The sequence below is a fragment of the Pseudopipra pipra genome, chromosome 10 (assembly GCF_036250125.1).
Source record: "Pseudopipra pipra isolate bDixPip1 chromosome 10, bDixPip1.hap1, whole genome shotgun sequence".
NCBI classification, from domain to species: domain Eukaryota; kingdom Metazoa; phylum Chordata; class Aves; order Passeriformes; family Pipridae; genus Pseudopipra; species Pseudopipra pipra.
Window position 1 is genome coordinate 3,963,094 of NC_087558.1, and position 23,575 is coordinate 3,986,668.

Genomic DNA, 23,575 nt, shown 5'->3' on the forward strand with positions numbered 1-23,575 from the left:
TTGGCTGGTTACAGAAAGGGCAAGGGGGCTGACGTACAGAGGATGCAGGTGAAATTCAGATCCCAGTGAGATCCATCTTAGCTCTACTGGGAAACACCAGGAAGTCTGGATTTTACCACTGGTTTTTAAAACCTCAGCTCACTGACAGTGTCTGCTTGTTCACGTGTCAAAGCCAACACTGAGGCTCCCACTGACTTCAGGTAGATCTATGGCAGATCATTCCAGGTAGATCATGGATGGGGCTCTGAGCAACCTGGTCTAGTGGAAGGTGTCCTTGCCCATGGCAGGGGGTTGGAAGGAGATGACCTTTAGGGTCCCTTCCAACCCAAGTGTTTCTGTGATAACTCTATGATTAAGTAGCCCACTGGGGAGGCTTTATACACACAAGGACGCTGTGCCTTCAATTCCATGAATGAAATGCCTGAAGAAATCAACCCACTACTCAAATAATGGTAAAAAAGGGCAGAAATCACTCTCAATTTCCATGTTTTTAATATTCCTTAGGACCAATGTTGTACTTATGAGATACTCCCACTGAATTCAAGAGGAACTGGCAAGGTGGAGTACAACAGGCATCCTGGGGAGATGCACTGTCAAATCCAGGGGAAGCCAGAGTGGGCAGCATTTTGGGAAAAAAAGAATTTCAGGCAAACCAGTTATGTCAAATACACAGCAAATATACAAATATTCAACACTGATGCCAATTCATTTATGGGTAAGAGAATATATTTAGCTTCTGCATATCAAGCTATGCAGGCTAAACTAATGACTCATGGCAATGAGGGCAGTCACAAAGACTTGTTAATTGCAGCATTACCAGCCCTGGGGCTGGGTGGGAACAGCTGGGATGTGAGGTGGGATGTGCAGGTCAAAATGCAGCCTGGACCACCCCCCCCCTATACCCCCACAGTGGGATGGTACCTCCAGGGACACTGGGAGGGGGACGGGGTTGTGGCCCTGGCTGCCTGTCCCAAAGGATGCTGAAAGGCAGCAGACAGTCTGTTACCTGTAAATGGGATCCATAAAGAATGGGGTGGGTCTGGCGTGCTGCAAAGAGGACTCTGAAGCTTTCCTTTGCTCGAGGTCTCCCCCCTTCTTCTCTCCAAAGACGTGGTTCTTCCGAGGCTCGGCTTGTTTTGTGCTGCTGGCTCGACTTCGGCTGCCCATGCTGAGATCCAGCGGCTGGTCCTGGCTGGCTGCACAGGGGGCTGCTGGCTTTGAGGGTATGGGAGTAAGTGGCTTCTCCTCCTTACGCTTTATGGTGAGGTCAAAGGGAGACTCAGAGCTTCCCTTTGGGATCTTCTTTATTTCACTGGGTGATTGGGGCTCCACTTTCAAGGGTAACGGTCTCAAGTCTCTATCAGGAAATGGATACATTGATTGAGAGAATGCTGGAAAAAACGGGAGGGGAAACATGGAAGGGTAAGGTAAGGCTCCGACTTTTTTGTCTTGCAGCCCCACAAGTCCTGTTGAACCAAAGTACTTTTCAGCAATAGAAGCAATAGCCTTTATAGAATCATTCACCGCTCCTGACACCGCAGTCTGCTCCTCTAAGGATGGTGAGAAAATGGAATGATTGCTGTGGTCTTTCTTATTATTTATTGACGCCAGGCTCTGCAGAGAGCTTACTTTGTCTTTGAACATTTTACCATTTTCTTTAAATTTCTCTTTCTCACTTTCAATGTCACTTTCCAGATCAGAGCCCGAGGTGGTTTCCAGGTCACTGCCACTGGGGGTACTGACATCGTCAAGGTCAAGGTCACTACTCTCTGACTGGTCACTGAGTTTCTCATGCGGCCTCTCTTCAGAGGACCCTTCTGGTTGAAGCTCCACTGGCTTATTCTCCCCTACTGGTGGTTGTTTATTTAGTGCCTTCAAAATATCCTGGGTGGCTGGCAGTATCTGAGGATTTGTCATGAGGGGACTTTGGCTTTTGTTTGTCTGATCTGCGCTTGGAAGTCCTTTAACAGGAGAACTAGTAGGTAGCAAAGGTGGCCTGTGGTACAAGCCTGAAGGAAACAGACCGGGGAAGCTAAAAGAAAATCCAGGAGCTGTTGGAAAGGTAAGACCAGCAGGATGCCTATTGGCTCCAAAATAGTCAGCAAGGCCCGGATTTGCATGATTCATATTAACCATGGACGTTTTATCCATAGCTGGGGTTCCAGGAAGAGAAATGCCTTGGCCAAAAAATCCTCCTGCTGCAAAATGGTTCTTGCCCTCACAAAATCTCCTGTGTTTATTTAAGGAAGACGTAGTGCTGAACATTTGTCCACAGTCTTTGCACTTGATTTGGGTTCTGCAATCAGCATGCATGCGCTTATGACGACAAAGGTTTGAAAACTGAGTATAGGATTTATGGCAGACCTCACCTGTATGTAAACAACAACAACAACACATCTCAGGCTTTATGGTAATTGCCCCCACCCCCAAAATTGTGCAAATAACACCATTTTTTTACCCACCAAATGTCAACGAGGAAGCCGCAGGGAGAAGTTTGGGTGCACAAATGTACAAAAGCTATTGTACTCTCCAAAGCAAGGCAGACAAACGTCTAAAGACAGAATCAAAACCCGCTCCAACAAACCAGAAAAGGTCTGGAATCACTAAAAGACACACTCTCCTCGTTTGCTCTTTGCATTGCACAGTGTTGCACAGTCAGTACTGTTATTCCATGTTGCATCAGCCCCCAGAGCCCCACCAAGAGCCACGGTGCTGTGACCCTGTATGAACCCACAGCACTCCTGTGTGAGAGCACAGGTGTCTTCAAATGACATCCATTCATGTCACTATTCCCATGTGGAAATTAGTCATTAAAATAAATATTTGCACGACCAGACAGAGATGGAGCTGCCTCACAGAGCTTTCAGTCTGTAAGACCACAAGGATAGGAAAGAGGTGAAGGAGGAGACAACAAAGTATTTCCAGGTATAATCTTGATAACGAACAACACTTTTTTCCACTTACAATTAAAAATTTAATCTCATGGAAGTCCAGGCTAGAGCCTGAGTAACCTCAGCCTAGTACTCTCATATGTCCAAAGCATTTCTATTTGTGTAAAGCATAGTCCTTACAGGTGCCTGTGATGCTGTAACTCTAAATCCCACATCTTAATAACTTTACTAGTCATAACATTGCTTATTTGCCTCTTGCACATGACAAAATACACTGCATTTCGAAAAAAATTTAATTTAAGAATGAAGCTGTATTTATTTGCACGTCTGATGCTCAGTAAGAGCCCAGTGGATTTCCCTTCAAACTCCTCTGGGATGAGAAATAGTTTCAGCCTCACAAAAGCAGCACTTGGAGAGAGCCTGGGACCACAGAGGGGAGCAGATCTACCTTGGGAACACAGACCTGATCTAGCCTGTGACACTCAGCACAGCTTCCAGTAACCATTAGCAGTAGCAGGAGGCTGGAAGTGCTCCTGGTGGTACAGAGGGAGACACTACGAAGAGCCCATCACCATCACGTCACTGATCCAAACAGGATTCTGCACATTCCTGATTTTCTGGCTGCTACAAAGCTTAGGGAGCAAACCGGGGCAACAACTAAGTTATAAGTTAAAGTGGGGTTTGGAAGAGGGTAATGCTCAGCTCCCCAGTGCCTTTTTATGTCCCCTTTTGGCATCCTTTGGATAAGCAGGAGCATTGGGCAAGTCTGAGTCTTGCGCTCTTCATTATGCTGACATTTGTCTGTACCTCTGCACTACCTTGCTTCTAACAGTTGTTTAAAAACAAGGCAGCAGCATTATCAGCAAGCAGTGTTATCCCTCTGCAATAAATCTTTTTTTTTTTTTTTTCCCAGCCAGGAAAAAGCATGTGGCCGTTTTATTTTTATTTAATTTGTGTTATATCATAAACTCTCATCTTTCACACATCAAAGCCGTGCAACAATACACATTGTGTATTCTGAGGGCTTTTTAACAATCATTTTCATGATTTGAGACAGTCTGACATAATTTACAATGGCTCTATTTTAAGCCCGCAGAGGAAACTGAATTGAATGTATCTCATCCTGCACTCTTGGTTCCCATGAACTGCAATCACGTCCTCTAACTTCCACTCGCACCGGGGCCGCATTAGCCTTCCTGCTCCTCCGAATCTCTGCCCTTGAGAAACCTGACCACTTGTTGTCATCCCTTAACTGTTTACCTCTTCAGGAGGCTGCTCCATATCTCAGCAACAATGCTCCTATTGTTCCACGGCCCGATCCTGCCCCATCCACCCGTTTTCCCTGCTCACATCCCACTGACATCCCCGGGACAATTCGTGGGGCAGAGAGAGTGCAGAATTGGGCCCAAACACAGGAAACTCGCAATGCGGTAATTCAGGAAGAATGTTTGGTGCTGTGTATCAGTAACTGTTCCTGCTGGAAATCTTCATTCACAAGGAGAGACAAGAGAGAAAAGAGAGAAAATTAAAAGTATAATGAAAAATACAGAAGAAAAAATATGGAAGGGAAACAAAAACAAAAAAGAGAGACATGAAAGATGAGGAGAGATTATTCTAGTTCCTTGAAAATGCCTGTTTTCCTCTTAAGTACTTTCTGCCCCTTTTTAAAAATATTTTCATTTTTTATTTGCCTATTTAACATAGAAATATTTTTTATTTAATATAGAACTATTTATTGCTTACTTTTTGCAGTATGAAGCTCTGATTTTTCTGCTATTTTCTCCTATTTTTAGCCTAATTGCAGGCACAAAATTTCTGCTCCCGCCTCCAAACTTCAGGTACAGAACCAGGCCCCTTACCTTCACTGCTGAGGTTTTACACAGTGAGCTCCCCCTGCTCCCATCACGTTGCTCACAGAAACCAAAATTAAACTGACCCAAATGGTGACATGAGTGTCGCATCCATAATTTTGCACAAGCTTCATCTTGAATATTATGGAGCAACTTCTCTCCATGTGTAAAGCAGAACAGACCATATATATTTCTCCAGACAAAAATATCTCAAATGCATGCATTTCCAAGGCTAGGCTAAGGTAGAATTAAAAATAAATAATGTTTTATGAACTTTTGATCTTCTACCAGATTGCGTTGAGAGCCTGCTTCTTATTGACATGGCTTTATTAAAGACAAGGCTTTGCTCAGGTAGGCTGGAGTGGCAAGGGGGTGAAAAGGGAAGTATTGGCACAGATTTAGTCTTCCTAAAGTCTAGGAAGTTCTGCCTTAGAGAGAAGTGGTACAGTATTAAATTATTATTCTCCATTAATATACTCCAAAGTCAACAGAATCAAGAAATACTCAGTTCTGGAGAAAAGCAAAAATATACACTTAGAATTGAGAGATATCCTTGCAGACTGTTAAGGGAGATGAAATTCATCATTTGACTAAATGTATTTTATCAGTTTCAAAGCTAAATTCAATCAATAATGGCAATACCATGAAAATATGTAAATATTTATCGTTACAATCTCAATCAAACAATTAACAACTGTACCCAGGATTTCACATTTCTGAGCATTGAAGTTATTTGAAACTATTTAATGAGGTGCTGCTTTCTCAAGGTGCCTTTTGTATTTAACAGGCACTCTGTTTAATCCATGGGCTCAAAAGGCTGGAAAAGAAATTTTGGGCCCAGCTTGAAGCCCTTGCCCCCTGGAGTAGTTTTACTCCTGGGGACTGCCACCTGAAGCCTGGGTGATCACAGTGATAGGCACACTCAATGCCCCACGGATTTTGGAGGAGACTCTGTCTAAACAGACTGTGCCACCGCCACCTCCATGGATATTCCAAGGAGCCAGGACTCCTCAGTCTGTGTTATAAGATCCACCTCCTTTTCATCACGTGACTTAAACTTTAGTAGACTGAGGATGGTTATCAACTTTAATTGCTTCCATGTAGCAAAGCAACATAAGCCAGGTTTGATTTCACCTATTACACCTTACTACACCCTTTAAATCTCAGTGCCATACTTTTAAGCAACTAACTTGTAAGGGAAGCTTCCCTTCTTGCAGCTTTTATTGCTCTAGAGACCCCAGGTTTAACACAAACTCCCAATCTGGATCCCAAATTGCAAAAACTAATCTCATGCCGAAGCACTCTCTGTACCACCATTGTCTCTGGACCCCAAATTAGCCAGCAGTTAAGTTTGCATATTTTCTGCTTATTAAAAAAAAATTACTGTAAGTACTATTTTGAATATGTTCAGTCTATTATGGCATGTGGTTTCTATTTGGGGAGGCTGGAGATTTTGCTAAGGCAGTGAGTAATTACCTTAGTGTTGGTGAGTTTTCACTCAAGCTTGGGCGGTGCACTGTAATAAGAGACAGTTGCCATAAACAGACTGGTACGAGTAAATCATGGTGTGTGGCCTTTTGGTGGAAAACAGATATCTGCTCTAGGTGACCCTACCTCCCTCTCATTGCTCGGCAAAGCTGACCAAACATGTGGTCTCCAAACCCTTTTGTTCTGCGATTACACGGCTCTTACTTGTAGGTTGCTCAATGGGGTTTCATCCCTCACATTGTACATGTGAAGAATACCAGTTGCTGTTTGGATTTATCAGAATAAATAGCAACAAAGAGCATCTGAGAGATTACTTCATGTACGAGAGGTGCCACTTAAGAGACTTTTATGTAAGATGTTGCAATAGGATTATCTGAAGACTCCCCACTCAACCAGAAGGTGGTGTTTTCTAATTGAGGGTCACTACTTAACCTGCAATCAGCTTTAAAAGTTATTAGTGATATTTAACATTGGATCTATTTATATATTTTTCTCACTGAAGGAATCCAAATCAAAAGTATTATTAACCCAATGGCAGGTTACAGATCTTGCACAAATTAGTTTTTTAAGACAATACTCCTTCTCTAGAGGAATTATATAAGCTTGTGGCCAATGGTTTTTCCAGCTGTGGTGCCAATATTTAGGTAAATTACTGCTGAGAGCAGCAAAAGACTAAGAGGTCTAGTGGACAAGTAGGGGAAGTGGTCATAAGGTACCTTTCAAGCCACAGCAGGTGCCTGAAAAGGCTGTGGTGGAAAGGAGCAGTACTAAGAACAATTTTTAAAAATATTTTCTGCCTGTGCTTCCCTGGTGAAAGGGAGAGATAGCAACCTGCACCCTTATCAAGCAGGGTCTGACTCAGCAGCAAACACAACCCATGAGACATTAAGGATCTGATTTAAGCCCAGTACAGAGTCAGGCTCACGTCCAAGGCAAGTTTTATTGCTGGGAAAGATCTAATAGCTCATTCAGTACTTAAAACTTGGGGCATGCAAAGGAGCCTCAAGGAGGGCAGCAAACTGCTCTGACTCAAACTCACTGCCTCTGAGGTTTGTTTCCCAACTCCAGCAAAAGTCATGGCATCTGCTGTGGAGACTGTGGTGCAAAATTAACCCCTAGAGCAGGAAGGAGAGCAGCCAGCTCAGCACGGTGCAAAGCAGTGAGGCTGCACGAGGCTGGCATGGCTCCTCCCTGCTAAATCCCACTCCTCGCTTTGCATCTGTGCATGGAAAAAATTCCCAGGGACAACAGGTACACTTATACAACATACAGGGTCTGTCTGAAAAGGAAAATCAAATGAAAATAACTCTTTGCATTGGATCACAAATTACCCAGAACTCATTTAACTACTCACAACCCACACGACACCGGTGGGCAGTTCAAAGGGAGCAGAACACAACCTCCTGCTTCCAGCTCGCCCTGCTTTACAGCAAAAGAAACACTTAAACAAACACATTTAGTTGAAGACTTACATATAAAAGGTTTGACACTGCTGTGGATGTGTTTATGCTGTTTGAGGCCTGAAGAAGTGGCAAAGGTTTTGCCACACTCTGGACAAGCGTGAGCACGAGCCCCAACATGCTGGGAACGAATGTGCCTCTGAAGGTTGCTGGGGTCCGTGAAAACCTGCTAGGAAATGAGTACTGATTAACCAAGAAACTTGACTGTGGAAGAAGCCAGTTATTACAAGAGTCTTTTAAAATTCAAACCTTGGAGCTATTTTTGGGAGTGCCTAAGATTAAAAACCTCACTAATGGGCATCAGTGGGAGCTGTGCCTGCAGGATGGGGCCTCAGTTTCCCAGGATCAGCCAAGTATTGGGTGGATCTGTTAAGCCCTTTACAGCAAATGCATTTGACCTGGCCATTAGGAATCGCACATCTGAGGTCAGGGACTTCGTGGAAAATGTGTCAAAATGTGGTTGCTTGAAACCTCTAAGCATTACTGAAATAAAAATACTTTATATCAACAATGGAGAGTGTGACAGCAAGAAATCCTGTACACAATACAGTCCCAGAAACCAGGGCTTGTAATGTCAATAGCAATTCCTTTTATTGCAGCAAATCCACCTAAAACCAACTAGGTTCTCATGCAGAAGGCCCAAGCTTTGGGGATCTGATGAAAAGCAATGCAGAGCACCACATCCTATACAAATAATCCACACAGCAAGCCCAGCACAGGGAAGTGACGGGAGATGCTCTAGAGATGAGCTGTGCTCTCTTAGTGCAGCTGGGGCCTATTGCTATTTCTTATTTTCCTTTATATTGCAGTAGTGTCCTGACGTTTCTGGTCCCAACAGCTGGCACACAGCCTGGGGAACTCTCCACCCTGCGTTTCACTGGGGTTTCTTGCCCCTCAGTGCCTCTCAGGGACCTTCTTACACCCCACCAATCCTCTGAGGCTACCAAGCCCTGAGCTTGAGATTGCTCAGCATCCTGCATCAGTGCTCAATTCAGACTCCACAGCCATAACCAAATCAAAAGGGGTAGAAAAATAACATATTTATAATGTAGAAGCGTAAACCCTTGAAAATCCACCTGGAGCATGGCAGAAACCCTACACCCTCCTATATCCCAGCCCAAGGTATCCCCATTTCCATGCTCCCGTGTATCCAGCAGCACAAGAAGTGCCAGGCAGCCTACAAATTCACTGTACCTTGGCACAGTTCTCACACTCGTAGTGCTTCCCACTGTCGTGAGACATTTGATGACGTATCAAGTTGGACTTCCAGTTAAAGGCTTTGGGACACTGGTCACACTTGTACTCCCTCTCCTCACTGTGTGACAGCATGTGCTTCTCCAGGCTGTGGAAAGAGGAACAGGGCTCAGCATGGTCCATCACACACGTGGGCTTATCAGTGGTTTACAGGAAGAAGAAAGAGCAGAGTGCACAGTTACAGCAAAAAAAAAAAAATTTCTTTAATAGCCCCAAAGGCCCAATCCTGACAGAAACAAGTTTTTGAACATCAGGCTCACTCCAGCCAGGAGGCAGAACCTCCTCCTCCCTACCAGAATAACACATCCTCTCATGTTTTGCCAGGTCACTTGCAAATGCTCCAGGAGATGCTGCTGCCATCTCTCCCTAAGGAAATTATTTCATACACGTCTCAATATTTCACTCTGGTAATTCTTCCCTGCAGTCTGAATTATTTCTACCTTATGACTTTCCCTCTAAACACACCTTGGATCCCACCACCTGCCATAAATCCACTCCTTTGATGGTAATCAATTTTCCTTACAGCAGGAATAGATGAGGAATAACACCTCTGGAGTAGGACAGGAGGAGTTTAAGAAGCCTTTAGATATGGTACACTACAAATGAAGTTATTCTTGATGATTACTGTTAACTGTGTTCAACTGTGTAGTTGTTTAGTCACTAATTTCTAAGTGGTTTATTCAGTCTATTAGTAGGATATTCAATGTCCACCTAATTTCCGTTGCATGTCTTTGAATTAATTTTTGTCTCTGAATTTTTATTATTCATTTGTAGTGAACATATATTTTTAAACACCTGTATTGCTTGGTCACAAACTGAGTCATAACTCACACTACTGCTTGGGGAAAGATCACTACATAACGCAAGAACAGGTCCACAGAAAAGCCACTGGAAACTGTGATTTTTAGCCCAGGATGCCCAACTGGATCAACCTATTCTCACATGAAGTTCCCAGTGATCTCTGCAGAATCAGTGACAAAATCTACTGGGGTTACAGTCTTGTTTGGGTTGTGCAGCCCCAATAGCAACCTCCATCCTCAGCCAAAGGTAATGGAAATACTTTCACCCTGTGGATGCTTTTTCTTCTACCTCTCTCCTTCCTTCGGGGAGGAAAAAGTATTTCTGGCTTCTCCTCCTAATATTTTTATACCAACTGACTCTCCATCATGCACTAATAAGCAAATTTGCCATAAGACCCAAACAGATGCTTGTCCCTGGCTCTGGCACCAGCTCCCTGACTCTGCTGCAGCTCCATGACTCCCCATCAGCACTGGGCACTCCTGGACCCAACATCTCCATCTTCCTGCTCAGCTATTTCTTCATGTAGTTACTCACTTCCCCAGCCATGGCTCACTTGGGCCTTTTATTTTATATAATCTGGATATAGTACATTTTGGCACTTTTTTGCTGTGAACTGTCTTTGTGGTGTATGAGCCTTTCAATAATTCAAGAGTTGGGAGAACAACTGCATTCCCTCTCATTTTTCACTCTTTCTCACAGTACTGCCCATCTATTTATGATGACTCGTTCTTTGTTTTCTGCCCTTTCTCTTCAATATTTAATATTTTAAGCTAAATTTACATTTCCTCAATGATTCCCATATGTTAGATATCATCCTATGGCTCTCAGGGAGAAAAGGACTTTAACACCAAATAACTCGCATACGCAAAACCGTTATGGACAAGAGTCCTGCCTCATCCAAGCTGCTGGAAATCCTTCTGACTTATCTGCCTCCATCAGCCCCTTCGAATCAATCCCTCAGACTGAAAATTAGACAGGTGGAGCCACACACTGCTCAACATCAGTGGGTGAACAAGACCTTGTGCCTGCACAAATTCCTGCTCAGTGGGCCTGACCTAATATGTGGGGAGTGATGCTTGGCACATCATGTTTTAATTTCAGTGTCACTAATTTTGTGGAAGTGAAAGGATCAGGTCAGATAACGCTGATCTGAGATGCCCCATGTGATGCTGAGCCACCTCCACTCCCATCAAGAGGAGCAAAGGAGTGTCTCTGTTTTGGGAGAGAGGGTTCCATCTGGCAGAACAAGCACCTGGAGCCTCCAGGAGCAATTATCCAAAAGGACTAACACTGGGCATGCAGAAATCCATGCTAAGCTCTGACAGGCGCCACGACACCCTGAATCATGGACTAGTGAAGGTTTCTGTGAAACACACTGAATACTCCAAATTGACAAGTCAGCATTTAAGGGGCACATGATTATTAAGCAGTGCAAACAGACACACTGCTATCCCAAAAAGGGCAGTTCACAGTCACTTCAACTGTGCCCACACAATGTGGAGAGGAAAGAAGACTCTATGGAATTGTGGGAATCCAACTGAAGCCACTGAAGAACTTGCATCTACATTTTAAGCATCTACTCCTACCTTTGTAAGTCTGGGAAGACTTGGTCACACTCTTTGCACTCCTGGATTTCATGAACATCCTGAAGGTCATTCTCATTCTCAAGCTTCTTCTGGAAGTCCTCCTCCACCATGGAGAAGGCAGAGTGAGGGGTGCTGCAGGGGAACTTCTGGTGATCTACAAGCTCAGCCTTGGACTCGAAGAGCTGGTCGCAGTCCTCGCAGCGGTACTGACGCTCCTCTGGAACACAGAGGGGTTGGGCACAGGGAGACCACATCAGTTTTCAGCCATTTTTAACCACCATCCCATCAGGAGTTGGATGATGGCGTGGTTAAATGAAGAGCTATTCAATTAAAAAGAGAAGAACCTCAAAAGAAAGAAGGATTCCTAAGAATGCTTTATAATAATGCTTCAATTCTACAATATATGACAGTGCAACACTACATGTTAACTGCCTGGGATCAAATAGGGATCCCTAACACAGGCTCAGGACAAAAGTCAGTGTGTCTATATACCATCCTAAATGGAACTATATATATGAGGTCTAAGGTGGATCTCCAGTAGAGGGTGAAGGAGATGACTCAGACACAAACATCAGCACCTAAAATAGCCAAAAAGGTGTTAATAGTTTTTAAAAGCCTCTTCATTTCCATGAGTCCTTTTGCAGCACCCAACCCTGTTCAAGTAAGCCAGAGACACAGGAAGTTGAAGTCCTTGCTTTAAATTCCATAACATCAGTCATAATGTTTTTCTCACTGAAAATGAGTGTAGAACATACTGGAGTGTTACTTTGGAGTGAATACTGCATTCCATTAATTAGCAATTCCTGCAAAAGAATAGATTAGCTGAAGAAAATCCCAAAAAACAAACTTGGCAAACAGTATCATGATTTTTTTTCTGCTGGGTTTTCTACTGTTGGTCCACATGAGGAGCCAGACACCTTGGTCTGGTTCCAGATAAAAATGCCCAGAGGCCCTGAGTCAGAAAGGCACTGAGGAGTCTGGCTGAAATCTCCAATGTATGTACTTGGTTGCTACTTTACAGTTGAGCTGATCCAGAGAAAGCGTCACAGGGTTCTGTTCTTGGCTGTCCACAAGCAACACTTTGGCTCAATCTGCTTCTAAATCAGCCCTGTGGGACATAATCCTGCATGTGACTGCAGAGATTTCCTCTGGTGTCACTTATACAATAGCTACTTGACCATAAGGACTAGACAGGGAAAACACTGTGCTGAAAAGGGGAACATCTTTAGCAATAACTAAACAAAGTTACCACTGGAGGAAAAAAAAAAACCAAATACAAAATCAAGTGGGAAGGAATGAATGAATAATCCCTACCTTTTTCTTAAGACAACAAAAGATACTGCTTTAAATGTACAGGCAGTGAAGAAAGTGCAGACCTTGATACTTCCTGCCCCGGGAAAACCCCTGTGTACTGTCCTTGAATCCCTGAGAATTTGTAAAATGTCCCTGTTGGCATGAACTGCAACCTACTGGGCACCAAGCAGATATCCTACACCCAGTTCCCACTGTGGCTGTGTAACCCACTGCCTGACAGGCAGCACAGCAAAAGGAGCTTTTGGAGGTGGAGAACAAATCTCAGCAACAACTCAGGAGTTTCAGACCCAGAATCTGTGTGTGGGATGAGCATAAGGAGGAAGAATGGCTGAAATGTCCTCACAAGTGACAACAACATTAACAGTCTGAGATTTCAAGAGCTGGACTCAATGATTCTTGTGGGTCCCTTCCAACTCAGAACATTCTGGGATTTACTCTTTTCAGATTTACTCTTTTCAAGGTAACAGACGTTTGGCTAAGTGACAAAAAATAACCTATAATCAGGGTCCATATGTGTCTTGCAGGATCAGCACAGCCGTAAGATAAGGACATGAACTCCTGTTCTTCTTTTGCAATACCCACAAACCAATCAAATTTCAATCAGAAAAAGAGGGGCAGAAGATGGACAGATACAACCATGGTCCAGCTCTCCTCCCTGGCTGCAGTAAAGCCATCCCAGATTTCAACAGGATTCCAGCAGAGGAGAAATCTCCCTACATTTTGGCTTAATTTCAGTGATACTCTCAACTAGATGAAAGAGTAAGAAGAGGCTAACCGTGGATGTCCGGAGCCATTGTCTCATGTGAATAATCTTCACTCTTCATGAACAGTAAGAGCTCCTCTCCTGGTTCAATATCTGCTACCACTCTGTAGAATATCTGGAAAACAAACAAAAAGAGAAAGCAACATGAGCAGCACAATAGGGAAAGAGGTATCAGCCACTGCTGGTGAGTGTTACAGACCAAAACCATGTGGCCAGAGCCTGCCCTGTCGTGGTGCTGCTGCTGGAGAGGTGCCCACTGACTGTGGCAGGTCTGCTCCTTCCAGCCCCAAAGCTGTTGTACTTTGGGCTCTGTGAGGACAGAAAAGGACGAGTGCTTTCAACAGCCTCTGCTGCAAAATGAGCTGTGTGATGACTGCAGATATCACCAGCAACTTGTGTGTTGAGTTACACCAAACCCGTGAGCAGAGTGGCCATAAAACACATCCCTGAGTAATCCCTGGAAAGGGGAACTCCTGTTGCATTGGGAAAAGGTACTAAAGTAACTTTAATGGTTGGACTCGATGATCTTAGAGGTCTTTTCCAACCTTAATGATTCCATAATTCTAAAGCAGACATGAGTAGATGCTACTAGTTAAGCCACAGACATCCATCCCCCATTCCAACCATCTACGCAGTCCAGAAAGCTGTGAGGAAACAGACTTATACAAACCAATGAGCCTGGTTATTCCTTAGCTTCAAATGGAAATCAAAGGAAAAATCAGTCCTGGATGAAGAAACACGGTGAGCAGCCAAAGCTGCTGGTAGTGACCCTGGCCAGTGACATTGGTCCCCTCATACAGGTGATACTGGGCTGTGGGAAGCAGCCCATCAGGGAGGCAGGAGGCTGTGAAGGGGTCAAAGGGGACACCCTCCCTTGGGTCCATGCACCAGAGGAAGCACACACCAGCACCACAAGGCTCTGCCGAAAGGAAATTCCCAAAATCCATCTGGCTGCTTTCTCTCTCAGCAGGAAATGTGAAGAGCCCTAAAAAGCTCCACGAAACAGCTCAAATAAATATTAGTAACTTCCTTGGGCCTTGTTAAACAAAAACACATGACAGCTATATTTCCTATGCTAAAAAGTGATGTCTTTGCATTTTCTCAGACTAATGTATTTTTAAGTGTTTTGCTCCCAAACTCTTTACTCTCAACACTCGCTGTTGGGAGTAGGGCAGAAAATCACCTGCGTTGTTCAAAGTCACACAGGTGCATCTGTCACAGGTAGGAACGGGTCTGTGAAGGTTTGTGGGTGCTTTCCTTGCCCACTTGCACATGGACTGACACCATCGGCAGCCAGCACATACCGGTGTCCTCCAGGAGGTGGCCGTATAGCCTAATCCTTCCTTTCTGCACAAACTGTGCCCACAGACACGGGCTAAATACCTAAAAACAACGGATTAAGTTGCATCTCCTCGGATTTGGATTTTTTTTTCCTTCACCTTGTCCCAAAAGATACTCTGGAGGAGGGTGCAACGAGCAGTGGTGGAGGCTCCTGGGGCAGCTCGTCCCACCACCCCGGTGCTCACCCCTCACCAGGTGACAGGAGCGCTGGCAAAACACATCAGGCACAATGTACCCGTGCCACAAACTCCTGCTTGTGGCAAATTTTCCCCATAAAAACCAGGAGGAGGAGTTTATGTGCGGTGTGATCTGCCCAGGCTGCACCTCCCTCCTCTTCCACACCACCCTCACTGAACCATCAGCTGGGGCTGTTTGGGCTTCCCATTTGTATTTCTTGCCGAGGGGATTTCAAACTCCATCGAGTATTTTGGAGGCCAAAAGAGCCATGGCAGGGTTTTGTAGTATCTCATCCTGCAGCTGGACGAATGCCTGGTACCACAATCCTCTCTGGAGGCAATGCCATCCTCGGTGCTGAAGGATACGGGGATGCTCTGTCGGCTTCGGCGTGCTGGGGACGTGCTGGGGCAACAAAACTCATTTCATCAAAGACCAAAACACATTCAAGTGAAGCCAACTTCCACCTCTTGAAAATAAACCTGATGACAGCACCACATCCAGTGAATATCTTCTGTAAGTGATGCTTGTTTTTCCCTTTATTAAGATAAATGTATTGAAAACTGGCTTTTTTTTTCCAGAAGCATAAGGGACTCCACATATCTGAAAGGGAAGCTGCAGTCGGATCTGTGGAAGATAAGCTTGGCTGCTGCCTGGCTTTGGGTGGAAATAAAATGTGCAACAATAATATGTGCACACTGACCAGAGAGACTTCTGCAAACTTCCCTGTTGGGTGGGAGCAGGATCGGGACCACCACACAGCCAGGTGGGACTTCCACCATCCACAGGCTGTGCCAAAGCTTCTGCTCTGCCCAGGACAGGTTCTGCGTCACAGTCAGGCAAATGCAGCTGCTAGTCTGAGGTTGGTGGTGCCTCCACACCAAGGAGCAAACGAAACCACAGCAAAGCCTCCTCCTGTATTTTCCCTGTCCCATCAAAGGTGTTTTGATAGACCTTTGATAGACCTTTTCACCTCTCACAGCAAAGTGAGGACACATGGACTGTACAGGGGCATAAAGAGGGCCTTGTTCACCAAGTGCTGTGCTGGGGAGCATCCCTTCTCTCTGGGAAGTGCTGGTACAATGCTGCATCTTTCTTGCAGCTGTGGGACAAATCCCTACACAGGGAATAAACTCTGCAGCCAGTTATCTTGTCTGTGTTGGTATTTAAAAGTAGCAGAGATGATCGAACTACCCATCAGAAACTCCTTGGCCAGCCCCTCCACACCTCAGTGGGGAGATGAGACAGTGTTCTAAAAAACTCCCAAGTCTGAGTGATGTTTCTTTATTTTGCAACTCAAGAGCCAAGTGACAGACTTCCGGGTCTGGCATTTACATGTTATTATAATACTAACTTTAATTATTATTAAAAATAGATTTCTTAATTTCTGTATGTACAAAAAAACCCTCACCTGCACTAACGCTTTACACATCAATTTGAGTTGCAGTGAGAATCTAAAATAAAACATATTGAAGTTTAAACCAAAACGATCGTGCAGGTAAATTTAATCTGATATTAAGAGCTGTCCTTACTACTTCACAAAAAAAAACTTGTTTGCTCACTCTTCTCACCTAAAACCTCCTGGAATTATCCTGGCTGAGAAAAACTGAGAAGCCAACTGTTGCAATGAACCATGTTACCCGAATTTTGAGGCAGCAGCAGCCTACTGAGGGCTGGTGATGGGGGGGTCCTGCAACCCTCAGATGAGGAAGCTCATAATTTCACTCCAGCCCTTAAGGTCTTCCTCAGGCTGCCCACGTTTTGCAACTACAGCACCTCTACTGCGGGCAGTATTTTTTGTATTAGGAAATACAAACATAGAATAAGTGGATTTTTCAATTGCAAAGCCTGAAGATTTCTTGGGTGCAGTCCTGACTCTACTGTAATTAATGAAAGATTTTCATTTTCTCCAGACTATCAAGCCCATTCCATTACCCAACTTTTTCAGGTTAACCTGTGCGAGTGTGCACCAGTCTGCCTCGAGATTGAGTATAGGAAGAGCTTCTGCACAGGAGAGGAACAATGAGCGGAGGGGGGAAAAAAAGAAAAGTAAAGTCCAGATGCACATTTCACATGCCCTGGGATCAGCGGTGTGTGACTGCAGTTTATATAGGAAGAGCAAAATCGGATCCAGATCTGGAAACACTTCCAGAGTTCAGGGGGTCCGAGGTGGGGAGAAGTTGGGGGAGGCCTGGCTCATCAGTCCTCTGTGCCTGCCCACACTGCAGGTCAGAGATCTCTGCTACCGAGCAGAAATAAAAGCTCCCAAACTGCAAAGCCGTAAAGGGAAAGGGGAGGAGGGGGGAGAAAAAAGGAACACACACAATTTACTTTTAAATGGATGAATAAGGCCTCATTGTTATGAATCCCAGTTTACTTTTCCTGGTCAGGCACTTGAAATTTTATTTATGCTTAATAGACTGCGTTTGGCATGTGTAAAGATGACAGAAGCGTGAATTATGAACGACCTTCGACCTATTCAGGAAGTTGTAATAATTGCAATAATAGCTAAAACGCACTCCCCGCGAGCTCGGCCGGGCCGTGCTGTGAAACACCCCGGCCACCCCCCTGCCCTGGCCAGCCCCACACCACCCTGCCTGCACCCCCCTCTGCTCCCTCCCAGCACCCCCCCAGAGCCAGGAGGATTTAACTGAAGTTACAGTTTGGGGGGAAAAGCTACACTTTGGCAGATGAGCAAAGGCACCGGCTGCCAGGCACACATCAGTTGTGCCCCAAGAGTCCACAACTAAACCCTGTGCACACAAGAGCTTCAGAAAACATTACATGGGCTCCACTGCTGCCTGGGAAATTCAGATTTTAGGGCAGGTGAGAGGTGCTGCTGCTCGTACTTCAGCAGCCAGCCCATGTATTGAACTCACAGCTCCCACCACGAGGGAAGGCACCCGGTGATTCTGCCCTGCCCCACACAGCTGTAAGTGGCAGGACCGAATGGAGGATCCACTCTGCATGGGATGGTGGGATGGAACAGAAGAGCCCAAAGGTGGATCATTCCCCAGCAAACACCATCAGCACCCACAAACCCCTGCACTGCTGCTCCTGCACCAGCTGGACCACGTGCCATGGGCATATCTATCTCAAGCCTCAACTCCTCGCTGTCCTTGGAGGCTCTGGTGCTCCAGAGAGAGCATGTCCTGAATTGGGGCAGGAAAGTGAGTGCCTGTAGAGGCAGCCTGCACACTGCCAACTGGCATTCACCCCTGTGCTGCTTCGGAGCAAGAGTGGAACTTGCTTGAAAAGCAAAACAAATTAAATGTCCAAAACTAATAATAAGCGTTTATGCTCAAGGAGCCCCATCAAAACCAGGAATTATGCTCGCCAGGAAAAGGAGAAGGACGAAGAGATATATAACTTCACAACAAGCCCTAATTACGAGTTTGAAAGGAAAAAACAAGAAAGAAAAAGGTCCAAATGGTGAAGCTTCAACTTTAGCTCCTGTGATGAACAACTTGTGCAGCTGGAGAGCTGTGTGATGAAACCCGAGCCAGGTTCTTCTTGCTGTACTCAAGCAAATGATAAATTGAAACAAACCCGAGTTTTTTCAAGGGCTAATGTAGAGGAGTCCTGCCTGAAAGCTGCACTTGGCCCAAAGAAAACTTCAGCAAAAATCCACAGGCAAAACTCAGCAAGTGTCTGCAGAGGTACGGGTGGGAGCCCGGTGGGGAGAGAGGACTCTCCTCTCACCCTGCGGAGGCGGTGGAGGAGCACTACAGTGCCTCAGCACCAGGACTAAGAATCCTTTCTTTCTTCATTTCCAAAATGCCCCAAAATTGTCAAGCAGGATAGACTGGAGGAAGAATGGTCCAGGAATCCCCATTTTTCGACCTTCCAACGCAAAAGGTGCCTCCTGCTCCCTGAGAGCAAGGAAGGAACTGCAGGACACCCTCTTTGGCATCTTGGGGGCTGCAGGCCACCTCCCCAGAGCCATTCATGTCTTCTTCCTTCAGACATGAATTTTAGCTTCTGTGAAAGACCCAGTTCCAGGTGAAAGGCTGCCACATCCAGCCAAGCTGCTCTGGTCCTGCAGAACCTCCTGCTTGGGGGTCACTAACCACTGATACCAGACCCCAGCTCCTGTGTGCCCACCTGTTCTCCTGAGCTGACCTCACCACTCAGTTGTCCTCCAACAGTCCTGAACCCTCATTAATGAACCACATGAATGTCAAGCAAGGTGCAGCTGTGTCCTGGCTCTGTGGCTCTCCATAATCCTCTACACTCTGGCAAGCAGATCAGAAGGATTTGACAGCTCTCATCACAAAAAAGGCATTTCTGTTTAGAGGTAGCATGCCTTATCCCTTTTATTAAACACAAATCATCAATAAAAACCTTACCACTTGGCAGAAATGGCAACAACTGGGTTGTTGGGTTTGGTTCTGAACAGCTTATTTTAGGTCACATCAGGACAGTCCAACACCAAGAGTGGTAACACCACCAAGTGCATCAAATTCCAGATAACACAGGCAGTCATAAAGCCCAGGCAGGAATTTCACCCACAGCCTCAGCTTTAACTGCAGCAAGTGGAAAAACACCAAGCAGCTCCTTGTTCCACCAGCCCCAAGCTAATACATCCCTGCTCCACTGGAGACAGATTTTCAGTGGGAGCTGGATTAAGTTTTATTTGCTTAATAACTAATAAATCATAGGAAGAATCATGACAGAATAGGGCCCCGTATGAGCTCAGCGTGTGTGTGCCCTCCTGACCCACAACAGCCAAAACCTTAATTTCACTCTCTGACAACAAAGCCTCAAAACTATTCCTTAAATACACAACTTTTGCAGGTGGCTGTGCAAGGAGCCTCTGCCCGCCACGGAGGGGGGGCCGCGGCCGTAAAACCTGAAACATGAGGCTGTGCCTGCAGATTAAAAAAGTTTGTAAAACGTGTAAGATGGGATCAGATCTGGTGGAACCTACAGCAGTAGGTTCACTCCTGTAAGTTTATATCACTGACATTGGGCACGTTGTTAAGGGTGTGATACTACTGGTTTTTCTCCCTTTGCAGCGGCACATACTTGAGTATAAGGAAAGAAAACAAAGCACGCACAAAAAAAAACCCCACCGAAAACCTATTTCAGCACGCACAGCAAGCTAAAACCTCAGAAAAGTGATCTGAGCCACTTTGAGTTTTCCATGGATAAACCAAAGGGAGTCTTCAGGAGCTGCTTTGTTAGGGGGGAAAAGACCTGGAAGCTCAGGGCAGTTTCACAGCAGTATGTGGCTGTATCACTGTCAGAACTCTGCGAGCAATAAGCAAGATAAAAACAGCATTCAGGTATTTTAACTTCAACATCAACAACGTTTCTTAAAAAAAAAAAAAATTTAAAAATAAATTATTTCTTAGAGCTTGAAGGTGACCGTGATCCCAGCCTGGAATGTGTGACAGTCCCTGCCATGCCACTGCCATAGTCACTGCTGGAATTGCAACTGCACTTTCATTAACGTACATCTTTAAAAATAATGCTTTAGCTGGGCTGACAGTGCCGCCAGAAAGCCTAACAGGGCTAATCATTCTGAAGTCATGAAAAAGTTGAATTAATAGATATTTAATGATAACAGGGGAGTCGTCCAAGTTAGCAGAAACTGCTCTTGAATCCTGACTCTGAGATGAAAAAATGCATTCCAGGGCAAGAACAGGGACAAGACTCTCTGCAGCTCTGCACACGCTGTAGTCTCTTTGGGGAAAGGCAAAAACAAGAGTGCCCTGTTTGTGGAATTTGATTATTTATATCCATCTTGAATTACATATGTTCAGGTCAGATTAAGCATGACAGGAGATAATAGGAAAACAGAAAAAAGAAATCCTAGATCAATCTCATTTGAAATAAAAAAAAAACCAAACCAACAACAAAAAAAAAATGCAGCTTTTAAACCCTACTCCAGCTGCAATCAAATGAAACACGAGTTGCATCCAGCGTGCATGTTTTGACTGCATCCCACCATTATCGAGCTGTTCATCTCAGCAAAGCTCATTTATATAGTCATAAGAAAGAGCCCAGGCCTTTTGTAAAGTTGATCCTAAGTGATGAAACCTAACCTCAGCCGTGAGTCAGGGGGTGGGGTGGTATGTCTCTGAAAAAACTCTAATAGCAAAAATGACAAAAAATGTTTTTCTTTCACTCTTTTTGTTAAATACAGCAGGTAGAACATAGCAGAGTGACTACATTACACATCGCCCTGAGTCCATCTAAATCCTGCCTCAAGCAGTCTGGGAATCATACCTGCCTGTCAGTCAAGCTTGAATTTAGTAGTATAAACTTGTGGGCAGCATGAGCCTGGGAGCGCTGGCAGGATCTTTTACCTTCTCAGGTAGAGCCCAATGTTTGCTTGTGAATTTTACAGATGAGTTGAAGCAATTAGAGGTGAACAATTACTGCTGATCGAGTGTCTGTGCCTCGGGAGCGAGCAGCGTCTCCGCAGCGGGGATGCTCCCCGTGCACCCAGGGCTGCTGAGGTCCTTTGTATTCCTGGGGGAAGAAAGCGGACCTGGGGTGTCCCCCCAGCAGGGTGTCCCCCCACCCCTGCACCCATCACTGGCTGTGGCTCCAGCTGAGCTGGGGTCTCCTGTCCCAGCTGGGCTGCATCACCTCTGCCTTCCAGCTCTAGCTACTACCACTGATACACATCCTCAGCTCCACCTTATTTTTATTTTCCCTTTTTTTCCCCATGTTTTTCTTTCCCCCCCCTTCTTTCCAGGAGTTACCGAGGCCCCGTGACCCCTTGGCAGCCCCATACAGTCTACATATGCACGCTCAGCCCTGACTTGCATTTGTCACTCCTCGTACACGCACGCACACGTTTGGCCATGTAACGTCCATTTCCCAGTCTGCCTTCCTATTATATTTTATATTACCTCTGGTGAGTTTGTGCCAGAAGAAAGCAGAAGGAGGAGCTGCTAGAAAGGGTTTTTTGCTTTAAGATTTGAGAGCACATTTTTAGCATTAACTTTTCAGGCTCTGGTCATAAAACGTTGGGAGTACGCGGATGATTCTGTGGGTAAATCCACAGCATTTCCAGAGGGCCAAACGGACAACAATCCCTTGCTGACAGCGCCCAGCTCACAACATGCTACTTGAAAGACAACCAAATCCTAATTTGCAAATCTCAGCAACAAAAAGCTATAAGAGTATGGAATTATGAACAGCACGATACTGTGCAAAATAAATAACAAGCCTCCTGTGAATGAAAGAAATTATTGGCAGCAGTACAGCCACCATTACCAAATGTCAGAAATGTAAACACTAAAAAAAGAGAAAGTTAAAAGCGCCATGACTTTCCTTCCAAAAACGTCAAGGCGCGGGTGCGTGTCTGCGTTGCAGAGGGAGATGCTGATGTTTCAGCCTCGTGTGCATTTTCAGTTGCAGATCCCCAATTCCAACCCAAAGACAGTGGGTTGCTTTGACCAATGCACGTGATCCCACTTCTGATCTTCCCTATCTATGCCAGCTCCTACTAAACGTAAAATATTTGAATTTGTTGTTCCAATCAATCTGTATAGTTTCCTTTTCCTATCGCTCGTCCATAAATGCTCTGCACTTGAGAGAATTTATCGTTTTTCAGCATAAAGTGTATTTCAGCTTGGAAAATGTATCTTGCATTTACTAATAATTTTTATGGTTTCTTTAGTTAAACCAGCTGCTGTATGAAAAGGAAATTATCTCTCGGTCGGCTGGCTGGCTCGTTCTGTGCTACATGTGCTCAGGGCTGAACTGGAAAAGTTGAAAATTAAAAAGATCTTCTCTCATGATTGAGAAAGTTATTTAAACCTGTTTTAATCAGCTATCTTGCATGAGTGAAATATGTAATGCTGGGCTGGAAATAGCAGGCTGTCTCACGTTCATTTCCTATACGTAAGGAATTTGATTAGAAAGAATGATTTCTAATTGAAGCTTTGTGTCTGGTTGTGATTCTTCTTTCAATACTGTCAGGGCAATTAAATCAGCTAAAGATAATCTTTAACATTCACCTGATGCAGTTAATTAAGGGGGGGGAAATGAAACACTGATTAAATGAATTGAATCCTATGTTGCAGGTAGCAAAGTTTAAATTGGAAACCAGAATTCACAATCATTTGCTTTGCTATTTTAGATATTTCACTTTAAAGAAGCAAAGCTTCCTTAACCTAACTTTGCCCATTAAAATATTTCATAATGGTATGTATTATCTGCAGACAAAAGCGAACCCTGATTTAAGAAACACCTAATAACTCATCAGCATAATTGAAAACAAAATGCTTTACTGTGTCCTTCCTCTGCCTATATCAGCCTTTTTCCAACACACAAGGATAAATAATGTTTCAGCTCAACAAAGAGTGGATTTAAGAGCAATAAATGAAAAGAAAAAGAAAACCACCGAAGACCCCGATTCAATATATGAGTATTACGAGTTCCAGCAAAGTGTATGGGAAGGCACAATAATATCCATGCACATGTGCATTCAAATCCAAAGCCCTACACATGCAACTACATTGGTAACATCACCACTTCTGTGCCTTCCCCTCCACTCTTGCCATCACATTTATGTTACAGCTTCCAATCAACTCAACGGTTTATGGGAGCAACCCAAGAGGACTGGAAGAGGAGCCAGAAAATGCTGCTAATTCAAAATCAGCAAATACTGGCTTTGTACACCCAAGAAAGC

The 23,575-nt window shown here is 44.7% G+C and overlaps 1 protein-coding gene across 7 annotated transcripts in view; it reads right to left on the reverse strand.

The window, feature by feature from the left end:
• The window catches only part of MECOM (MDS1 and EVI1 complex locus), a 333,266-nt gene that overhangs the window by 22,492 nt on the left and 287,199 nt on the right, over window positions 1-23,575 (reverse strand). For 3 of the 7 annotated variants that reach the window (XM_064665803.1, XM_064665805.1, XM_064665807.1), the window contains 5 exons: window positions 13,420-13,522; window positions 11,331-11,547; window positions 8,884-9,031; window positions 7,702-7,858; window positions 1,007-2,369 (listed from right to left, as the gene is read on the reverse strand). In XM_064665803.1, coding sequence (XP_064521873.1) covers window positions 1,007-2,369; window positions 7,702-7,858; window positions 8,884-9,031; window positions 11,331-11,547; window positions 13,420-13,522 — 1,988 coding nt within the window. The remainder of the gene's footprint in view (window positions 1-1,006; window positions 2,370-7,701; window positions 7,859-8,883; window positions 9,032-11,330; window positions 11,548-13,419; window positions 13,523-23,575) is intronic. The other 4 variants (XM_064665804.1, XM_064665806.1, XM_064665808.1 and 1 more) reach the window with 3 other exon arrangements.